The 21,516-nt window shown below is 42.2% G+C and overlaps 1 protein-coding gene across 1 annotated transcript; it reads left to right on the forward strand.

Moving 5' to 3' along the window:
* The first annotated feature begins 15,041 nt into the window (after positions 1-15,041).
* Positions 15,042-16,361, forward strand: LOC141690693 (uncharacterized). Its single transcript, XM_074495469.1, has one exon. It carries the CDS (start codon positions 15,042-15,044, stop codon positions 16,359-16,361), a length of 1,320 nt encoding a protein of 439 aa, XP_074351570.1.
* The last annotated feature ends 5,155 nt before the right edge of the window (positions 16,362-21,516 follow it).

Raw genomic sequence — 21,516 nt, forward strand, 5'->3', positions numbered from 1 at the left:
CTTTGTTCAAGCAGCCATGAAGAATAAGACATCAAGAGGCTTTAAGTATCAGCTGCATGTATTGACTTCAAGTGTTACAAATCAAGGGTTCAGTAAAAGAAGCAGTGGATAAACATCAGTATGTATCAACTCAGAATCATAAGACAAATTGAGTCAGGATCCTCTCAAGGCTAGTTGTTTGTGAACCAGACCAGTGCACCAAACATCAGCATTTCAAGGAAGTATTTTGATTCAATTAACAGAAGAAAAATGAATGATACACTGAAGAGTGACTTGACAAAGAACCAAAAATATTCTAAATAAAGACACTAAGGAACCCCTATCACCACAGGAGAAGTAACCACAGAGGATTTGCTCTAAGGAACCTCTATCGCCACAGAAGCCCCTGTCACCACAGAAGGTGTTAGAACAAATTGCTTAAGGCAATATAGGGAAAGTGTGTGTCGCCACAGAGGTTATACAGGAGAAGGTGTCGCCACAGAGGTTATACAGGAGAAGGTGTCGCCACAGAGCTTGTCACCACCGAGTATTATAAGACAAACTGTCACCACAGATCTGTCGCCACATAGACCATACAGGAGAAGGTGTCGCCACAGAGGCTATACAGGTGATTGTGTCGCCACAGAGGTGTCACCACAAAGGCTATACAGAGGAACTTTGTCGCCACAGAAGGTGTTGTTCATTGAGTTAAATGCAGCAAAGTTAAATGATTTGTGTGGACATGAATTGGCCAGCTGTTCATTTAATTTTGAAAGACTACAAAACTGAAGTGCATGTAATTCAATTCAGTTAGTTATCTTCTTCAGCAAACACAGACAGTTTACGAGAGCTCCATTAAAGCTTGAATTTATTATCCTTGTAAATATAATGTTATGCTGCTGAATTTATTATAGCTAATCAATACTTTGATTAGATTGTAGCAACCTCAAGGTTTATATTAATAAAATAATATATTCCTCGAATTATTTTGTATTGTTTTTTATTCCGTACTTTTAACGAAGAACTTAAAACGAATCGAAAAAGATTGTAGGTATCGTATTCAACCCCCCCCCCCCTTCTATGATACTTTGGGATTAACAATTGGTATCAGAGCTTGTTGATTGACATACAAATCAAGATCCGGAAAAAGAAACAAGTTCTTGAAAAATTCTTGAATTTTTTAATTTTCAAATATTCTCATTTCTTGAAATTTTTTTAATTTTAAATAATTTAGTTCCGCCAAGAAAATGAATAACCAAATAATTGGAAGCATAAAGGTTCCTCCATTTGACAGAGATAATTACAACCTATGGAAGAAAAAGATGATGTTGTTTATGAAAGCTTCAAATCTACTTTAAATTGGGATACTACTAAATGGACCTTATGTTCCAATGGAAGTAATTGATGAATCCACAACTGCAACTAGTATAAGAATTCATTCCACATCTTCTCCCAGGGATCCGTTTAAATACACGGAAACCGATAAGGAGTTGATAAATCTGGACACAAGTCTTCAACTCATAATTGTGGAATCGACCGATAATGATATGAGCCATCAGCTTCTAGGAAGTAACAGTGCAAAAGATATGTGGGAGACCGTTGAGCTTTTGATGGAAGGAACAGAGGAAGTCAAAAAAAATAGGATGGATATTCTGACGACTCAGTATGAGGCATTCAAACTTCAACCCGGAGAAGCATTGTCTTCACTCTTTGAGAGATATACAAGACTGTTAAGTGATTTAAAGCTGCAAGGGAAAGTCTACCCCATACGAGAGTCTAACAGAAAGTTTATGCTGATGCTCCCAGTTCACCTAGAACAAAAGAACACTTCAATCAGGGAAAGATCAGATTTTATCACTATGTCCCTGGATGTGATCTATGGTAAGTTAAGAACACATGAGTTGGAGCAAGAGCAAAGAGCCATTATCTATGGACCTGGTTCTGTTGACAGTAAGAGTACGTCACTTGCAAAAACCACTGCACTTGTAGCTCATGAACCAGAATCTCAAGAAAACAAGGTTACACCCTCCTCAACAATTAAAGAAATTGTTGTAGCTGAAATTACTCATGGTGAACCAGAAGATGAAAGTGAGTTCTATACTCAAGAGGAACTTGAACAGTTGGAGGACAAATCTATGGCTTACATGGCTGCAAAGTTTAGTCATGTTATATTCAGAAGAAAGCCCAACTACAAACCAAGGGGTTCATCAGGGAGATTTCAGAAAGGAAACTACTCGTTAGGGTCAAGCTCAAGAGGAGGCTACAAGTCAAGCTGGGTTGACAAGAGCAAAACCAGATTCTACAACTGCAATGAGTTAGGGCACTTTGCATCTGATTGCAGAAAGCCCAAGGCAGCAAAATCTAATGATTCCTATAAAAAGAAGGAAACTTATGAAGATCTGAAAAGGAAGAATGAGAAGCTGAAATAGAAGTTGAATGCTTATGTGGTAAAGGAAAAAGGAAGAGCCTACATCACTGAAGGAAAAAGATGGGATGATACTGATTCGGATGAAGATAAAGAGCATGTAAACTGGCTCTCATGGCAGACTCTGCAGAGGAATCACCACGATCATCTCAGGTTCCTGAACTTACCACTAAAGAAATGTATGTATCTGAATACAAATCTACTGTACATGAACTTACTGTAGAATTGTATAATGTTCATACTATCATAATATTCAATTTAATTTGTTTTAAATCTAAACTTTATTCTCATTTTATTTAAATGACGAATAATATTCAGATTCCAAAAATAAATTTTGTTTCTATTATTGAACGTGATCTCGTGAAAATGGTACATTTTGAAACTTGGATCCATTTTTTAAACGAACACTCAATTGTGCGCTTCGCATTAACGACTAACGTGAAATTGAATGTTGAGCTTCTCAGGCCTGTACACACAACAGCTATAAACTCTTCAGAAGATGAAAAATTAGCTTTTTCTTTTGACATTGATGATGATACTATCAGAATTACAGAGGATGATTTCAATGAACATCTTCAGTTACCTCAAGATAACTTTAATGACACTCCAGAAGATTGGGAACTACTCAGCTTCTTCAGAGCAATAAGGAGCACAATGACAGCGATTGATGATTTACCAAGGCACTTCAACAAAAGTCATCTTCTGAAGGAATGAAATCTATTCTTCAATATAATGTCTCATTGCTTGTCTCCCAAGACAGCTGGATTTCATGGACTCACTATTTTTAATCAAGTTGTTGGGGTTGCTGTCGCGAATAATCTTCGCATCAATTTTGGGAGGTTATTCATGGAGCACATTTTGGAGAACCAATCAAATCATCAGAACTTTATCCTATATGCAAGGTTTCTTCAGATCGTACTAAATGGAAAACTGTCAAAAGCCCAAAAGACATCCACTCACAGTGACTTAATGCAAGATCCTCTTGTCCTATCTCAACTGGTAGTCACAAAGCTACACAAGAAAGGGAACTATCCAAACTCAGAGGTTGCTTTCCTAATAGACCACATGATAGATGCCTTTTCCACTATCAATGCTCAATATGAAGAAGAAGCTGAAGATGCATCTATAGCTGCAGATGAACCCCTAGCTGAAAATGACCCAGAGGAAAATATGGCTAACTAATCTGTTGGAGATGAGGATGTAGAAGCAGATCAACCTATTTCCGAACATGGTGACCAAGCAGAGGCTGAAGTTGAGCAAGAACAAGAAGCTGTATCTGAAGAATCCTCTCAACCTCAACCTGAAGCTGCTAGTGCACCATATCAAGCTGCTGAATCTACTCATTCTAATACCTCTGTCTATAGACCAGTCTTCTCAGGTATGGGTACTTCTTCTATGAGTCGTACTTTTGAAGCATGTTCTGATTTTATTAGCATAGATCAATTACACCTTGATCCTCAGCACACACAAATACTTGTTGAACACGTAGATAGGTTAGGGAGTGAATTTGGTATGCCACAAATTTATAGCCACCCTCTAGAGCCAAACCAAACACCATCATCTCTCCTTGCTCAAGCCTTGGAGTATAAGGATCCTATGCAAATAGAGGGAGAAACTGCACTAGATGCAACAAATAAGGAAGGTACTGTGAGTGAACCCGTAGCTCTGTCTCCTATGAAGCAAAGTAGTGAACATCCTGAGACATCTGCAAACCTCCAGGTATCTTCCCAAAAGGATTCTCTGGCTAAAAAGGCACATACACAGTTACTAGATCTATCTTCTCAACAAGGTAGATCTATTGAAATTCGCCCGTCAGCCACGGCATCCTATAACGAGTCAAACACCTTATCCAATATCCAAGCTCTTGAAGCTTTAAATGAGTCAATTAGAAGAGTACTATTTGGTGAGGACGTATTGACGGTAACAGGGAATTCGACCATTTTACGGTTAGAATATCCTGTTTAAGGTCCTTTAATGGATCAAATGCCTTCACAGGTGTTAGGAGAGAGTGCTGTAATCGCTGCCAAATCTAGCATAACACTTACCTCCCCAGGATTAATAAACCTGGATGCATCTGCGGATAGTGGATCCGACGTAGGTACGGATCGGCAACCCATTGGCGATGAACCAGATTTACCTGGTGAGCCTAAGGGGAATGTATCTTCACAGATACAAAGGAAAGCTGGGGATCTGATGCCAGATATGAAGGCCCCAGTGCTCCCTCCGGAGATTCAAACTCTGGATGAATCATCTCCTGATGATAGGCAACTTGTCTCGGATAAGGATGGGGAATTGTGAACTCCCATTGCACCACTGCTGACCTCCTTAAGGATGGCTCCGGTGTCTTCTGCAGGTACACATGGAACTCGGAGCTTTGAGAGGAGTGAACTTGTGAGAATGAGTGACACACATGACCCAAAACCGAGTGATAGAGTGTTGAGCGATACACTGCGAGAAGCCTGTGAGACACCTACCATCCAAACTACACCTATAGATTTATCCAATTACGTCACTAAAGATTATCTCAAAGAGCAGCTAGCATTCAAAGATAGCTATCTTAAGGAACAGCTGGCTCTTAAAGATCAACACCTTCAGACAGAAATATCTCTCCGAGATCATTAAATCGCCAGTCTTTCCAATCAACTTGAACATCAACAAGCATCATTCGCCAGTTTGCGGGAATTCGTTGAGCGATCTCTATCTCATACAGGGAAAGGAAAAGCACCTGCCAATACTGAGCCAAAGATCTCAGTTAGCAAGTAGACGCCTATCCCGGTCTCATCTGAAGCAGCTCTTGCCAGTACTAGGCCAAAGACCTCAGTTCGTAAGCAACCGCCTGCTTCTCTTGAGATCCCTGTCTCGACCTTACATGCTCAATCAACACCAGCTCCGAAGGATAACCCAGCTGAGGGGGAGAAAAGGGTAGTAGAACAAGAAAAAGTGGACACTGCTATTAATCTACTTCAAGATGCCTTTCAGACCACTGGTACGTATGATGTATTTGAAGAAGAGATAAAGGAAGAGTTAGAGGAGAGAATTGATGAAAGGGTGCTCCTAAAGGAAAGATTCTCTAAAGAAAGCGCAACATCTCAGGGGGAGCAATCAGGGCATCTGAGCAGAATCATTACAACTCAGAGAAATATGCTGTCTCAGATATATGCTCCGACACCCTTATTTTCTGAAGAAGAATTAGAAGAAGGTGAGATAGATGAAAGTGATGTTCCGATAGGGTGTGAGCCAAGATTTGAAAAGTGGCTACGGAAGAAAGAATGATCATCACAGAGGATGAAGAATTTGAAGATGAAGATGCTTTCTCGGATGACTGTCTATCCTATGGAATCACAGAGAAAATAAATCGCTCTTATTTGGAAATTCAAGAAGAAATAGAAAGATCCAGAGCAAGAATTCAAAGAGCTATTCAAAGGAAAAGGAACATAGAGGAGAGAGAAGCATATCTTCAAGCTAACAGGAAAGGAAGTAAATGGGAAAAAACAAAGAAGAAAATGGACAAACTAGAAACATATCACTATTCAGACCCTGGAAACTTTAATCGGTTGAGAACTGTGGAGCACTACAGAGAGATATATATAAACATCCATGAGTTCTATGATCAGTTCAGCAAAGTAATTACCGAAACTACTGTGAACATTATGAAGAATGAATGGAAGATTGCTATCAATCACATAGATGGTCTACAGATGAAAGTGTCTACAAGTATACTGAAGAAGTTGAATATTGTTGAACTGTTTGTCTTAGCCTCAAAGATCCCATGGTTGAAAACGAATGAAAATGAATACTTCAGAGACAGACTTTGGAGAATGATGATGATGTATCTCCTCAAGCATTTATGTATCCATTTGTGATCAAACTTGTTGCGGGTGGTAGATTGCAGAATATCACCATGTCTGACCAACACATAAGAACCATTCGGTACAGTTTACCTTTCTAGAAAGTCAACTAAGGAGCAAAAGAGCTAAACTGACAGCTACAGGTGTTAAGAGATCTGAAGCAGATGTCAAAGCCATTGAAGTTCTGTACGCTTATAGGCTCAATGACAAGATGATCAGAGACACAGAGAAGGATATGAGGGCAATCAGAAGAGAATATCATGAGATGGTGTTCATTAATGGAGAAGCAGAAATTGGTCTTCTCAAAGACACTGAACCCATAATCAGCATTGACAGTGAAGGAGAGTTAGTCTTTAGAATCAACAAATGCAGAATCAGAATCAAAGACTTCAGGACAAGTGAATCAAGCTCAATTCAGCAAGCCTTGACGGATGTCAAATTGTCTACCTGTAAAGATGACAAGGTTGCTTTGATCCCTACCATAAAGATTTTTGACGAAGTAACGGAAGAAGAATCGATCAATGACACCAGTAGAGTAAGAGGACATCCAAAAAGGATAACAGTCTTCGTAATGTCCATAAAATCTTCTCTACTGTTTGATCTGGTTCCTAAATGCTCTAAAGTCAAGTATCTTGAGATAATGCTTCATGAGCTAAACAATCCACCTCCAGTCAATGCACTTGAAATAGAAGCTCGTGATTGTGTACAAGCTAGATTGAATGAGCTGAAAGAGTCTCCTCCAAAACCTTCAGGTCCTCAGAAGAAAGTCTCTAAGAGAAAATCTGTTCAGCCTCAAGAAGAAGAAGGAAGCAGGAAGAAGAAGAAGTCAAAGACAAAGAAGATATAGAGTATATATTCAGGCTAGAGGAACACTTCTTTGTAATTTGTATTGTAAGAAATCTGGAAATGAATATGTAATCCAGAATGTATTTAATATCTTTATCTATTTTTATAGTTCGTACTTTTTCTTATTATCAGTTGAGTTATCCTTAAGGATTTGCTTGTCGAACTCTAACAATCAAATAGGGGGAGATTGTAAAGCATAATGTAATGTAACATGTAATCGAGGATTTATAACTCATCATGAAAACAGAAATAGATAAAATTTATTAAACTGTGAAGCACAGGAACCCTTCAGATGAAGACAGGATAAACACAAAGAACCAAATGATGTGATTGATTCATTAAGCTCTCCTACAGATCATGGGAAGAAGTTCATTACTTTGTTCAAACAGCCATGAAGAATAAGACATCAAGAGGCTTTAAGTATCAGCTGCATGTATTGAATTTAAGTGTTACAAATCAAGGGTTCAGTGAAAGAAGCAGTGGATAAACATCAGTATGTATCAACTCAGAATCATAAGACAAATTGAGTCAGGATCCTCTCAAGGCTAGTTATTTGTGAACCAGACCAGTGCACCAAACATCAGCATTTCAAGGAAGTATTTTGATTCAATTAACAGAAGAAAAATGAATGATACACTGAAGAGTGACTTGACAAAGAACCAAAAATATTCTAAATAAAGACACTAAGGAACCCCTGTCGCCACAGGAGAAGTAACCACAGAGGATTTTCTCTAAGGCACCTCTATCGCCACAGAAGCCCCTGTCGCCACAGAAGGTGTTAGAACAAATTGCTTAAGGCAATACAGGGAAAGTGTGTGTCGCCACAGAGGTTATACAGGAGAAGGTGTCACCACAGAGCTTGTCATCACAGAGTATTATAAGACAAACTGTCGCCACAGATCTGTCGCCACAGAGACCATACAGGAGAAGGTGTCGCCACAGACCTGTCGCCATAGAGGCTATACAGGTGATTCTGTCGCCACAGAGGTGTCGCCACAGAGGCTATACAGAGGAACTTTGTCGCCACAGAAGGTGTTGTTCACTGAGTTAAATGCAGCAAAGTTAAATGATTTGTGTGGACATGAATTGGCCAGCTGTTCATTTAATTTTGAAAGACTACAAAACTGAAGTGAATGTAATTCAATTCAGTTAGTTATCTTCTTCAGCAAACACAGACAGTTTACGAGAGCTCCATTAAAGCTTGAATTTATTATCCTTGTAAACAGAATGTTATGTTCCTGAATTTATTGTAGCTAATCAATACTTTCATTAGATTGTAGCAACCTCAAGGTTTATATTAATAAAACAATATATTCCTCAAATTTTTTTGTATTGTTTTTGATTCCGTACTTTTAACAAAGAACTTAAAATGAATCGAAAAAGATTGTAGGTATCATATTCAACCCCCCTTCTATGATATTTTGGGACTAACAATAATGTCATCAACATAGACTTGCACAAGTATGATATCATTTTTATGTGTTTTATGAAATATAGTCTTATCTATGACACCTCTAGTGAAACCTTTTTCAAGAAGAAATTCTGAGAGAGTGTCATACCATATTCTTGGTGCTTGCTTAAGACCACAAAGAGCTTTGAAAAAAAGGTAGACAAAAATATTCAAATTCAGGATCTATGAAACCAGGAGGTTACTCCACATAGACCTCTTCTTCAAGCTCACCATTCAGGATGGCACTTTTCACGTCCATCTGATGTACCTTAAAGTTTGAATATGCTGCAAATACTAAAAACATTATGATGGCTTCAAGTCTAGCAACTGGTGTGAAGGTTTCATCATAGTCAGTCCCTTCTTCTTGAGAATATCCCTTAGCAACAAGTCTTGCCTTGTTCTTTATAATAATTATGTCTTCATCAAGCTTATTTCTATAAACCCACTTAGGGACAATCACATATTTATCTTTAGGCCTGTGTACAAGCTTTCACACATTCTGTCTTTTAAACTGATTGAGCTCATCTTGCATAACAATCATCAAATCTGGATCTCCAAGAGCTTCATCTACTTTCTTTGGTTATATTTGAGAAAGAAACCCAGAATATAGACATTCATTCACAATAGCTCTTCTAGTCTGAACTCTTGCCTCTACATCACCAATAATTTGATCAACAAGATGGGATTTACTATATTTTGCAGCTTTAGACAAATTAGCTCTAGATAACTTAGCATTTTCAGCATTATGATGAGTTTGACTAGAGGATCTTTGTTCTATTTCTTGTTCTGCTCCCCATGAGTTATTTCCAACTTGATCTCCAGAATCTGAAACTTGTGGACTTGTCTCAAAGATAGTGTGACTCTGCTATCCTGTATTTCCATTGTCAACACTATCATCTGGATCATCTGAATCTGAATCAGAATTATGATCATTACCAAGATCATTGTCATTGTCATTGTTATCTGAAATAACCTCAAGTTCATCATTATTATCAGAAAGATCTTCAACATCAAAATTATCAGAACTATCTTCCTTCTAAATACTTGGGAGCTTAACGTCATCAAAAGTTACATTAAGGATTTCCACAACCTTTTGATCACTAATCATATATACCCTATATGCTTTTGACTCCAGAGAATAGCCCAGAAAGATACTTTCTCCAGCCTTAGCATCAAACTTGCCAAGATGCTCATCATCCTTAGGCACAAAGTACTTTCCTCCAAGCACGTGAAAGTATTTCACTGATGGTTTCTTGTTGGCCATTAACTCATAAAGGGTGTTCTCATATATCTTCTTAATCAAGGTTCTATTTTGAGTATAACATGCAGTGTTAACTACTTCATCCCAAAAGTAGGTAGGAAGATTAGCTTCGTCAAGCATAGTCCTTGCAACTTCAACTAATATTCAATTCTTCCTCTCAACTACACCATTTTTTTGTTGTGTTCTTGGTGCTGAAACATATCTTGAGATGCCCTTCTCAGTACAGAATTCATTCAACTTTACATTTCTGAATTCTGTTCCATTATCTGATCTGATAGTATAAACAGGCACTCCATCTTTTAACTCAATTTTCTTGATGTGATCAATAATCATATCAGTTGTTTCATCCTTTGAATGTATGAATAACACCCATGTGTATCTGAAATATTCATCAACAATCACTAAGCCATATTTTTTCCTTGACATTGACATGACGTTGACTGGGCCAAACAAATCCATGTGAAGGAGTTATAGTGGTTCAGGGATATCAGTCATTGTCTTCTTCTTGTGTACTGCTCTTTTTGACTTTCCTTTCTCACATGCTTCACAAAGTCCATCAGGACTAAATTCCATCTCAGGAAAACATCTCACCAATTCCCTCTTAACCAAAGAATTCATGGTCTTGAAATTTAAGTGGGAGAGCTTCTTATCCCATGACCAACTTTCATATGGAGAAGCTTACTGTAGAAACACATTACTTGACCATCTTCAGAAAAATTCCAGTCAGCTACGAACAAATCACCCTTTCTCGCTCCATTGAGAGTAAGCTTCTCATTTTTTTGACAAGAGATCAAGCACTTCTCCTTCTAAAAAAAGACCTCACATCCTTTATCACAAAACTGACTGATACCGAGGAGATTGTGCATAAGACCTTCAACTAGAGAGATTTCATCAATGATGATATTACCAATTTCCAAACAGCCATATCCCGTTGTATAACCGTTGTTGTCATCTCTTAAAGTAACCACTGGGCCAGCTTTCTCAACCACCTTTGATAGTAAGGCTCTATCTTCAGTCATATGCCTTGAACATCAACTGTCCAAAATCCACATGACCTTCTTCTTCTTCTTAATGCCCTGAAAACAAAGGGGATTACATTTTCTTTGGTACCTAAACTAAGTTGGGTCCAGCAGAATTAGAAGCATTTGAATATTTAGCATTTTTCTTAATTGAATTTGATAAGCCAGAAGTAATCAGGCCCAGATAAAAAGAATAGAAGCCCAAAAGAGATAACATCCCAGGCCCAAGCCGGGGTGGTCCCCGGTGCCACGTGGCACAGGACAAAAGAGTCAACTGTCTCATGTTACCCAAAATGGAACAATTGCATCCCAGCCGTTCATGGGTAAACATCCCAAGACAACTCTGATGGAGAAAGGACACCTGACCACACAACCCATCTGGACCGTCCAGCCTATCACCAACCAAGAAAGATCAAAGGCCAGGATGAAGAGGTACAAACCCCAAAAACCCTAAATCTTGGGACCTATAAAAGGCCTCAAAAAGAGGGTTTTAGGGGTTGAAAAACATTTGACTGCTACACAACTATACACACAACCTCACATATATTTTGAATAGCTCCTTCTTCCCTCTTCTTCTTCTTCAAGAAAGCCCATTTCTTATTCTCACACCGGAGTTGCCGCGGGATATAACCTCCCCTCCGATTCTATTTTGCAGAGACCCCTACTTAGCAGGTTAACCACATTCCGGCCGCTAAGGAAGTTGGGTCCCAGCGCATGTGAGAAAAGAGAAGACCTGGGAAGAAACCGAGTTATCATTGGCGCTAGAAGGAGGGGTGAACCTCCGGTGATGTGGTGTCATCTCCAGCTACATTACACAACTACAAAACCAAAGAAACCTTCTCTCTGGTAAGAACAAAAACCCTCACTCTCTTTACAGCTTACTTTCCTTATTTTTTCCTCCATAACAGTCACACATCCTGGCACCATCACCCATAATCTGTTCTGAAACTAATGACCACGCGAAAAAGCAAAACCTCGATCTCCGGAACCATTCAGCCCACCGTTGCCCCGCCCAGGGATGGCGAGATGGAAGATATAGATGAAGAGCCCCCCACGGCTCGTGTTTCATCTCAGCTTCAGCCCGGAGACCAGTGGCTAACCATAAAGAAAGCAGCCCACAAGTATGCTGAAACCTCTACAAACCCTTGGGGAAATATGACCCCGGAGCAGATTCAAGCGGCTACGGACCTGTGGAAAGAAAAGAACAAGGCTCCTGAAACCCGTCCTGGGGACTAGGAAGAGCACTCGAAAGAATCCAGAGGCTCGGTCTTGGATCAAATTGGAAAAACTAATAGGCCGTCAGAGGACGCACGAGACGAGATCAAGAGGGCCACGCTTCGGGAACGCATCTGAAAGGAGGAAAAGGCCAAGGCCAAAGCCAACATTGAAAAAAGAGTCCAAGCGGAGGAAGCCAAACTAAAGAAGAAGGCACGCCAGATCCATGTCTCTTCGGATTCTGAACCTGAAAAGGAATCTAAGCAGGAGTAAATGGCCCGGGTTCTCCGGGATCTCAAAAGAAAAGAGGAAGGAGATGTGGAAGTTGGGGCGGTGGCCACTCCCTTCACCAGAAAGCTGGAATCCACCCCCAGGGAACCAACACTCAAGCACTTCAACTTCGACTCGTTTGACGGGCTTGCCGACCCTGAAGAACATCTCAACTACTTTGAATAGATCTCGAACAACGACTACAATGACCTCACCAAATGTCGTTTCTTTGCCTCAACACTAAAGGGTGGGGCACATAAATGGTTCAATCGAATCTTCTCCCGGAGCATCGACTCTTGGAATGACTTCCGGGAGATATTTCTCAAGAGGTTCAGGGCGAACCGTATGAACGAGCTCCAAATATGCCACATGGAAACCATTCAACAAAGAAACAGAGAAACTCTGCCAGAGTTCATCAAAAGATTTCAAGAATCAGTCAACCAGATCTCCAACCTTGAAGAGAAGGAAGCCGTGAATATTTTCCGGCATAATCTCCACCCGGTGTCATGTGAAGGCTACGTGAAGGACCTAATCCATAGGGAGCCCCAAAGCCTTGCTTCGACCTATGCGATGGCGTCCAAGTTTATCAAAGAAAATGACTTCCTCACCTCAATGAAGATGAACAGGAGGATCCAGGATGATGATGAGTCCCCGGAATACCGCCACACCGACGGAAAAGAAAAGAGACACATGACAGACAGACAAACCAATTATGTGCAGCAATCCAGGGGGACCCCACCCTAGGACGACTACTCCAGACCCCAGAAGATTGAAAGGAAGCCCAAGCCTAAGAGGGAACCAAAACCAGAGCCCGAATGGACTCCACTCAACCGGCCCCAGACCGACATCTTGAGGGAAGTCAAGGGAAAGCCCTTTTATTACCCCCCGAAGCCGCTGTTGGCACCCCCTGGGAACAGGGCCCGAGACAAGCATTGCGGGTACCACGAAGATCACGGCCACACCATGGAGAACTGCTTCTCTTTCAAAATGTTCATTAAAGATCAAATCAAAAAGGGCAACATGAACCAATACCTACAAAGAAGACTTGATGACAGAGATAAGCCCTCTGGTGGCGGGAAATATGTGGTCAACATGATTTTTGGGGGAACCTCCTCCCCACCCCAGAGTCCAGATGAGGGCAGTGATGTCTTGATGATCCAGCCTGCTGAAGAGGAGCGCATATATTTCTCCAATGAAGATTATAAAGGCCTGGATCCCAACCACAACCAAGCCCTGGTCGTGACTCTCGACATCGCCAATAATGAGGTACAAAGAATTTTTGTTGATAATGGTTCCTCATCTAAAATTATTTTCGAGCATGCCCTTAACAGGATGAAGTTAGGACATTTCCGCATGGAACCATGCCTCGAAGACCCTCTCTATGGATTCGAGAACAATATGATCCCGATCCGCGGGGTAATATACCTCCCTATGGTCTTTGGTACCCACCCCGACAGGTATCTCATATCATGAAGTTCTACGTGATAAGTGTTGCATCCTCTTATAACATGATTCTGGGAAGACCTACCATCACCAAGCTTCGGGCCATCCCGTCTACAATTCACCTTAAGCTGAAGTTTCCCACCCCGGGAGGCATCGGAGAACTCAGGGGGGACCGGGGCACTTCGGGAAGATGCTACGGACAGGCGCTGGTCATGGCCGAAACTGATCCAGAAAACAGAAAGAAGGCAATGGCCTTACCCAAAGGCCAAACCCGCAAGAAGCATCGTGAACATTTCAGCAAAAGGCTAAAGTTGGACGTCAACATGATAGAGGATTAGGGATACAGCGTAACCAACGCCGACGCCCGGATACAGAAATTTGTACAAATCAGAGATAAAACCAAGGTAGAACCTGCTACCCAGACGGTGGAGATAGAATTGGACCCCGGGAACCCACCCGGAAACTGAAAATTGGTAAAGGATTAGAGACATCCTTCCAGGTAGAGCTCATCTCGCTGTTAAGAGAATATGCGGACATATTCACATGGGCACCGAAAGATATGCCCGGGGTCGATCAGTCCGTGGCAATGCATAGTCTGGACGTAGACCCGAAGAAAAGACCGATCAAACAGAAAAGGAGAAACTTTGCCCCCGAAAGACAACAAGCAATAGACGAAGAAATAGAGAAGCTACTCAGGGCCGATATCATCTGTGAAATCAAATACCCTGATTGGCTCGCCAATGTAGTGCTAGTCAAGAAACCGAATGGAAAGTGGAGAATGTGTGTCGACTACACGAGTCTCAACGCCGCATGTCCCAAAGAGTCCTATCCCATCCCGAACATTGACCAGCTGATCGATGCAACTTTGGGCCACACCATGCTCAGCTTTATGGATGCCTTTTCGGGATATAACCAGGTCCGCATGAATCCCGAAGACATCGCCAAAACAGCCTTCATCACTCATAGGGCAGTTTATGCCTTCATCATGATGCCTTTCAGGCTCATCAATGCCGGAGCCACCTACCAGAAAATGATGAACACAATTTTCAAAAGCCAGTTAGGGAGGAACATGGAATCTTATGTAGACGATATGATCTCCAAGTCGCTCACAATCCCAGATCACATAAAAGGCCTCAAGGAGTGTTTTGACAACCTGAGAAGATACAACATGAAGCTGAATCCGGAAAAATGTGCATTCGGGGTACCTTCAGGCAAATTCCTGGGATTCTTGGTCAGCGAAAGAGGAATAGAAGCAAACCCGGAGAAAATCAATGCCATAATATAAATGAAGATACCTCACACCCAGAAAGACATCCAGAAGTTGGCAGGATGCCAAGCAGCCCTGCGAAGGTTCATCCCGAAGTTGGCGGAAAGATGCCTCCCATTCTTCGAGTTTCTAAAAGGCGCCCGGAACAAGAAGTTAGTGGATTGGACCCCAGAATGTCACACAGCTTTCGAAGAAATCAAGAAACACCTTATGAACCCCCCGGTGCTTTCCAAAGCCGAGCCCGGAGAGCTTTTATCTCTCTACATTGCCGCTGACCTTAAGGCTGTCTCTTCGGCACTGGTCCGGGAGGAAGGAGGAATGCAGAACCCCATCTACTATGTCAGCCAAGTCCTCAAGCACGCCAAGACTTGGTACCCAAACTTGGAAAAATTCTCCTTGGCACTTGTACACTCCAGCAGGAAGCTGAGACAATACTTCCAAGGCCGAGAGATCAGAGTGGTCACAGACCAGCAGCTCAGGAAAATCATCCACAAGCCAGATGCCTTCGGAAGGTTGGTTAACTGGGCCATTAAATTAAGTCAATTTAACATCAAGTTCGTGCCACGCACGGAGATAAAGGCCCAGGCCTTAGCCAAATTTGTCATGGAATGCACCTTCCCGGAGCAGCATCTACCCTCCCCCCAAGAGATAGTCCCGGAAGGAAATAACCCAGAAACGGAATTCTGGAAGCTCTATATTGATGGATCATCCACGGCCGGAAGATCCGGAGCGGGCCTCATCCTTATCATCCCTGAGGGCTTTACCATTCAACAGGCAATAACTTTTACTTTCAAGGCAACGAATAATCAGGCTGAATATGAGGCACTTATCTCCGGGCTCAAATTGGCAAAATCTCTTGCTATTTCAAGGATGACCGTCTACAGTGATTCTCAAATCGTGGTCAAGCAAACCAGTGGAGAATATATCGTGAAAGATCCAATATTAGCACAGTACCAGACAATGGTACGGAGTATCTTGGAAGCCACTCCCGACATCACCATACTCCATATCAACAGAAAAGAGAACTCCAAAGCAGATGAGCTATCAAAGCTCGTGCATAATACTTCGGACCTCGCCAGTTTAGTATACTTCGAAGAACTCAAAGTACCCAGCACAGAGCGAGCTGAGGTCCTGTGCATCGGGAGCCCAGACAATTGGATGACTCCCTACATAGCTTACCTAAGAGATGGGACGCTCCCGGAAGACCAGAACAAGGCCAAGTACTTGAAGCACAAAGCTGCTCATTTCTTTCTGGAGGATGGCCTGTTATACAGAAGAACCTTCTCAGCACCCACCCTGAAATGCGTGGACCCAGATGAGGCCAATTATTGCCTCTGAGAAGTTCATGAAGGCATCTGCGGAGACCACCTGGCGGCCAAAGCTCTAGCTTACAAAGTCATCAGACAAGGGTATTACTGGCCCACAATTCCCTCTGACTCCATCGCTTATGTTAAGAAATGCCCCCAATGCCAGAAATTCAGCAACATTCCCAAGCAAAGCCCCAGCCTGCCAGCATCGGTATTATCTCCGATCCCGTTTGCCGTTTGGGGCGTAGACATCATGGGCCCCTTTCCCCGAGCAAGAGGTGACCTCCGCTACGTCTTGGTTGCCATCGATTACATGACAAAGTGGGCAGAAGCCAAGGCTATGAGAATAATCAATCAACAAGATTGCATCAAGTTTATGGATTCAATCGTCAAGAGATTTGGGATCCCGATAGTTCTCGTCTCCGACAACGGCCCACAGTTTGTCGGGTCCGAATTCGAGGCATATCTGAAAGAGCTCGGAATCAAGCACAAAAGAGCATCGGTTGCACACCCTCAGGGGAATGGACAGGTCGAAGTAACTAACAGAACCATACTTCAGGGCCTGGAAAAAGGGCTAGAGGAGTCCAAAAAGACTTGGCCTGATGAGCTTCCAAAAGTCTTGTGGTCCTACAGAACCACCCCCAGGACAGGAACGAATGAGACCCCCTTCAAGCTTGCGTATGGTACCGAAGCCCGCATACCAATCGAAACCGGGTCCCCTTCCCACAGGGTCATTAACTTTGACGAGATCTCAAACATTGAAGGACTTAAGACCAACCTGGAGCTCCTGGATGAGGTAAGAGACAAGGCGGTAAAAAGGATGGAAGACTACAAAGAAAAGACAAAACTCTACTTTGGGAAGAAGGCAAAAATCAGAGAGTATGAAGCAGGAGACTTGGTACTCCGGCACACCGAGGCCTCGGACCCAACCAATCAGGGAAAACTCCAACCCAACTGGGAAGGCCCCTATAGGGTTCAAGAAGTGCTTCGACCAGGAACTTACAAGCTAAGCTACCTCGGGGGAACCGAAGTCCCAAACACTTGGCACGGAGCCCGCCTAAGGAAATTCTACCACTAAAGGTAGGGCGCACATTCTGGGATCTCCTCTACTTTTTGGCTATAACAGCTGGATGTAATTTTCAACGTTTTCCCCAGAATGTATTTTTGCTTTAATATGAATTATATAAGAACCCCACATTGAGCACCTCATAGCTCAAGATTATTCTACTATCATTCGATCACTGTCGCTATATTACTTAGAAAATTTTATTCCAATAAAATTTTAAAACCCCTTCCCCGGGGACCATTACACAACCCTCAAAGAATCATATAAACGCTCGATTCCCGCGCGATACACTTTGAATTGTACTTAGAAAATTTTATTCCATTAAAATTTTAAAACCCTTCCCGGGGACCATTAAATAACCCATGTGTACTTAAAAAATTTTATTCCAGTAAAATTTTAAAATCCCATCCCGGGGACAATTACACAACCCATGTGTACTTCAAAAATTTTATTCCATTAAAATTTTAAAACCCTTCCCGGGGACCATTACACAACCCATGTGTACTTAGAAAATTTTATTCCATTAAAATTTTAAAACCCTTCCCGGGGACCATTACACAACCCATGTGTACTTAGAAAATTTTATTCCAGTAAAATTTTAAAACCCCTTCCCGGGGACCATTACACAACCCATGTATACTTAGAAAATTTTATTCCATTAAAATTTTAAAACCCTTCCCGGGGACCATTACACAGCCCATGTGTATTTAGAAAATTTTATTCCAGTAAAATTTTAAAACCCCTTCCCGGGGACCATTACACAACCCATGTGTACTTAGTAAATTTTATTCCATTAAAATTTTAAAACCCTTCCTGGGGACCATTACACAACCCATGTGTACTTAAAAAATTTTATTCCATTAAAATTTTAAAACCCTTCCCGGGGACCATTACACAACCCATGTGTACTTAGAAAATTTTATTCCAGTAAAATTTTAAAACCCCTTCCCGGGGACCATTACACAACCCATGTGTACTTAAAAAATTTTATTCCATTAAAATTTTAAAACCCTTTTCGGGGACCATTACACAACCCATGTGTACTTAGAAAATTTTATTCCAGTAAAATTTTAAAACCCCTTCCCGGGGACCATTACACAACCCATGTGTACTTAGAAAATTTTATTTCATTAAAATTTTAAAACCCTTCCCAGGGATCATTACACAACCCATGTGTACTTAGAAAATTTTATTCCATTAAAATTTTAAAACCCTTCCCAGGGACCATTACACAACCCATGTGTACTTAGAAAATTTTATTTCATTAAAATTTTAAAACCCGTCCCAGGGACCATTACACAACCCATGTGTACTTTGAAAATTTTATTTCATTAAAATTTTAAAACCCTTCCCGGGGACCATTACACAACCCATGTGTACGTAGAAAATTTTATTCAGTTAAAATTTTAAAACCCCTTCTGGGGACCGCAACACAAACCACGTGCACTTACAAAAATTTCGATCAAAATAAAACAAAACCAAATACGAAAGGGAAATATATTTGCATGCACTCCCGAGGAAAACCAAGCCCCGGGACAAATCCAAACCAAAGTCATACGGAAACCAAATAACAAACTCTAAAAGCCACAAGGGCTCATTCTGAAACAACTGCAAGTTACGAAAAATAAAATTACAAGGCACAAAGCCTGGGTCTTTATTCCTCAGTTCTCAGGAGGAGGAGGAGTCTTCTCGCGGCCCTCTTCAGGAGGCGGTTGTGTCCCAGAAGTACCCGCCTCAGCAGCTCGGGCTTCTTCACGGCGGAGCTCTTCGGCAAGGTACAACTCTATGAATCCGTCCATGTCACCACCCGGATTCTTAGCCAAATAAGCAGAAGCAATGTCCCAGCAAATGTTGACCTTCTCAAAGATCTTGTTATTAAGCTCCTCATAGTAAGCAGGGGTACCCTGGAAGGACTCCAGCACCTCCTCTGCCCGGGGCCTAGCAGCAAGCTCCCTTTTCAAGTTCTCCACCTCCGCCCGGAGGGATCCAACCAACTGCTCCGCAGCCTCTCGAGACTTCACCGCCTCAGCAACAGCTTTCTTATGTTCTCGAGACTCCTTTTCCTTCACCTCCCGGTACTTGGTGAAGCTTTCCTTCTCCTTAGTCAGCTCCTTCAGCGCAGCCTTATTCTTGGCCTCCCTTATGTGGAAGTTGTGGAGAATTGTGGAACAGCCTTTGATCCGAGGATTGGCCTGAAAATAAAACAACTAAGTACTAACACAAGGGCAGGAAAGAAAATGATAAGGGAACAGTATTACCTCCGAAACATCCCGGACAAGATGATCAAGGAAGGTATCCAGATCCTCTGTGGCATAGCAGTCGAAGTCAGCAGGGGTGGCATAATTGTCAAACATCTCATTCCGGCGATCATCCAAAGTCATCCGAGCTAAGAGATTCTTCAGCGCATCCTCCTCCACCAACTTCTGGCTCTCCTCCTCAGAAGGACCCGACCCAGAAACCCTCATACGCTGGGGAGTTCCTGAACCACCAGCATCCTCCGCTGCAGCCTTCCTCTTACGAGGGTTCAACGATCCAACCTCCACCTCTTCCAGCTCAACTACCTCAACCTCCTCAGGCACCGGGACAGCATGTGCAGTAACCTCCGGAGCACTTTGCCTTACACTATTTCCAGAGGAACCAGCATCCCGGGTCTGAGAACCACTACCTCCACCAGCTGCTTTCTTCCCCGAGTCCAAGTGAACAGCGCCACCAATCTTCTTGAACCTCCCGGCCAAATCTTGAATTGTTGTGACATAGCGTAATGGAAAGGATTAAGGAAGGGAAAGCCTATACAAGGAACAACAGTTATAAAGAGAAACAGGGCAAAGATATACATTAAGAAAAGTACAAGGGAAAAACTACTAATATAAAACACTTACAACCAATATTAAACAATGTTTGATTATCTAAAAAGGTATTCCGGGTCCACTGGGCACCAAGAGCAACCACAAAGTCATACATCTTCACCAGGGCATCTCCACCGAGCCTCTCGGATGGGAACCTGTTATTTTTCAAAGCAGTTTTGTACAAAGGCATAAACTCCAGGTCCCAGCCCCGGACGAAGATGAACTCCTGGTGCCAGCCCCGGAGCGAGTTCAACATAAAGACGGGAGCCTTTTTGGCATCAGAAGGGAGCCCACAACCATCTATATTAAAGGTAAACTCAAAGAGGGGAGGCAAGGTGGACTTTTTCATCTTAAAGAGGTAGTGAAAAAGCTTAAACGTGGGAAGATACTTCTTTATATGGCAGCAGGCTAGGAACCAGGAAACCCACTTAACAGAATTCGGAGCCAGCTGGGTGAAGGGTATCCCGTACACATCACGGCACAGAGACTTGGTAAACTGATTAAGGTTGGGCCTCATGCTATGCAGATGTTCTAAAGGAATTCCTACCCAACCGCCAACAGGGCGGTGATAAACCCTCTCGTGAGGCTCGGGCCACCTCCACTCCATATCATCCCTGAAGTGAAAAACGGCTTTCACCAGGTCATCTATCTGCTCAAAGTATACTCAGAGAGGCCGGGATGGCGGGGAGCTGGAACATACCTAGTCCCGGGGGCATTATAGAAAAGTTGATCCATACGGGCCCCATTATAAGGTTCTATGCCCCCGAGACTATAAGCAGTAGTAAGGTCCCTGAAATAATAATCGTGGGGAGGACTATTCTCACGGGTCTGAACAAAGTAATGGTCTATATCTATCCAGGACCCGTCTCTCCTACCCAAAGTCTGCCCGGGGTTTAACAGGAAGGTAGGCAACTCCTCAACTATAGCTTGGCGGCGGGGAGGCATATTTTCTGGTTCCGGGGAAGAGTCACTCGAAGAATGTTCGGGAAATCCAAAGTGGGGACGGTCATGTCTATGTTTCAGATTAGCTAATTGTTTCCTTCTACCCCTCCTAACCATATAACCCCGGAGTCTATGCCATTTCGGGAAGGAAAAAGAAAAGAAAGAAACACAAAAGCTACTCAGAAACAGTTAACCTCAAAATCAAAACACCAAATTACATCATACAACCTATACATACATATATACGCCTATAACACATGTTATGAACAGTCATAAAAGCAAAGAACAAACCCAGTTTTGCATAGATTAAAACCTTTATTCGCACATATGTG

The sequence above is a fragment of the Apium graveolens genome, chromosome 10 (genome assembly GCF_009905375.1).
Source record: "Apium graveolens cultivar Ventura chromosome 10, ASM990537v1, whole genome shotgun sequence".
Lineage (NCBI taxonomy): Eukaryota > Viridiplantae > Streptophyta > Magnoliopsida > Apiales > Apiaceae > Apium > Apium graveolens.

Bases quoted from the DNA above. Each gene is read 5' to 3' on its own strand.
- LOC141690693 (XM_074495469.1), top strand. From the start codon at position 15,042: ATGAAGATACCTCACACCCAGAAAGACATCCAGAAGTTGGCAGGATGC.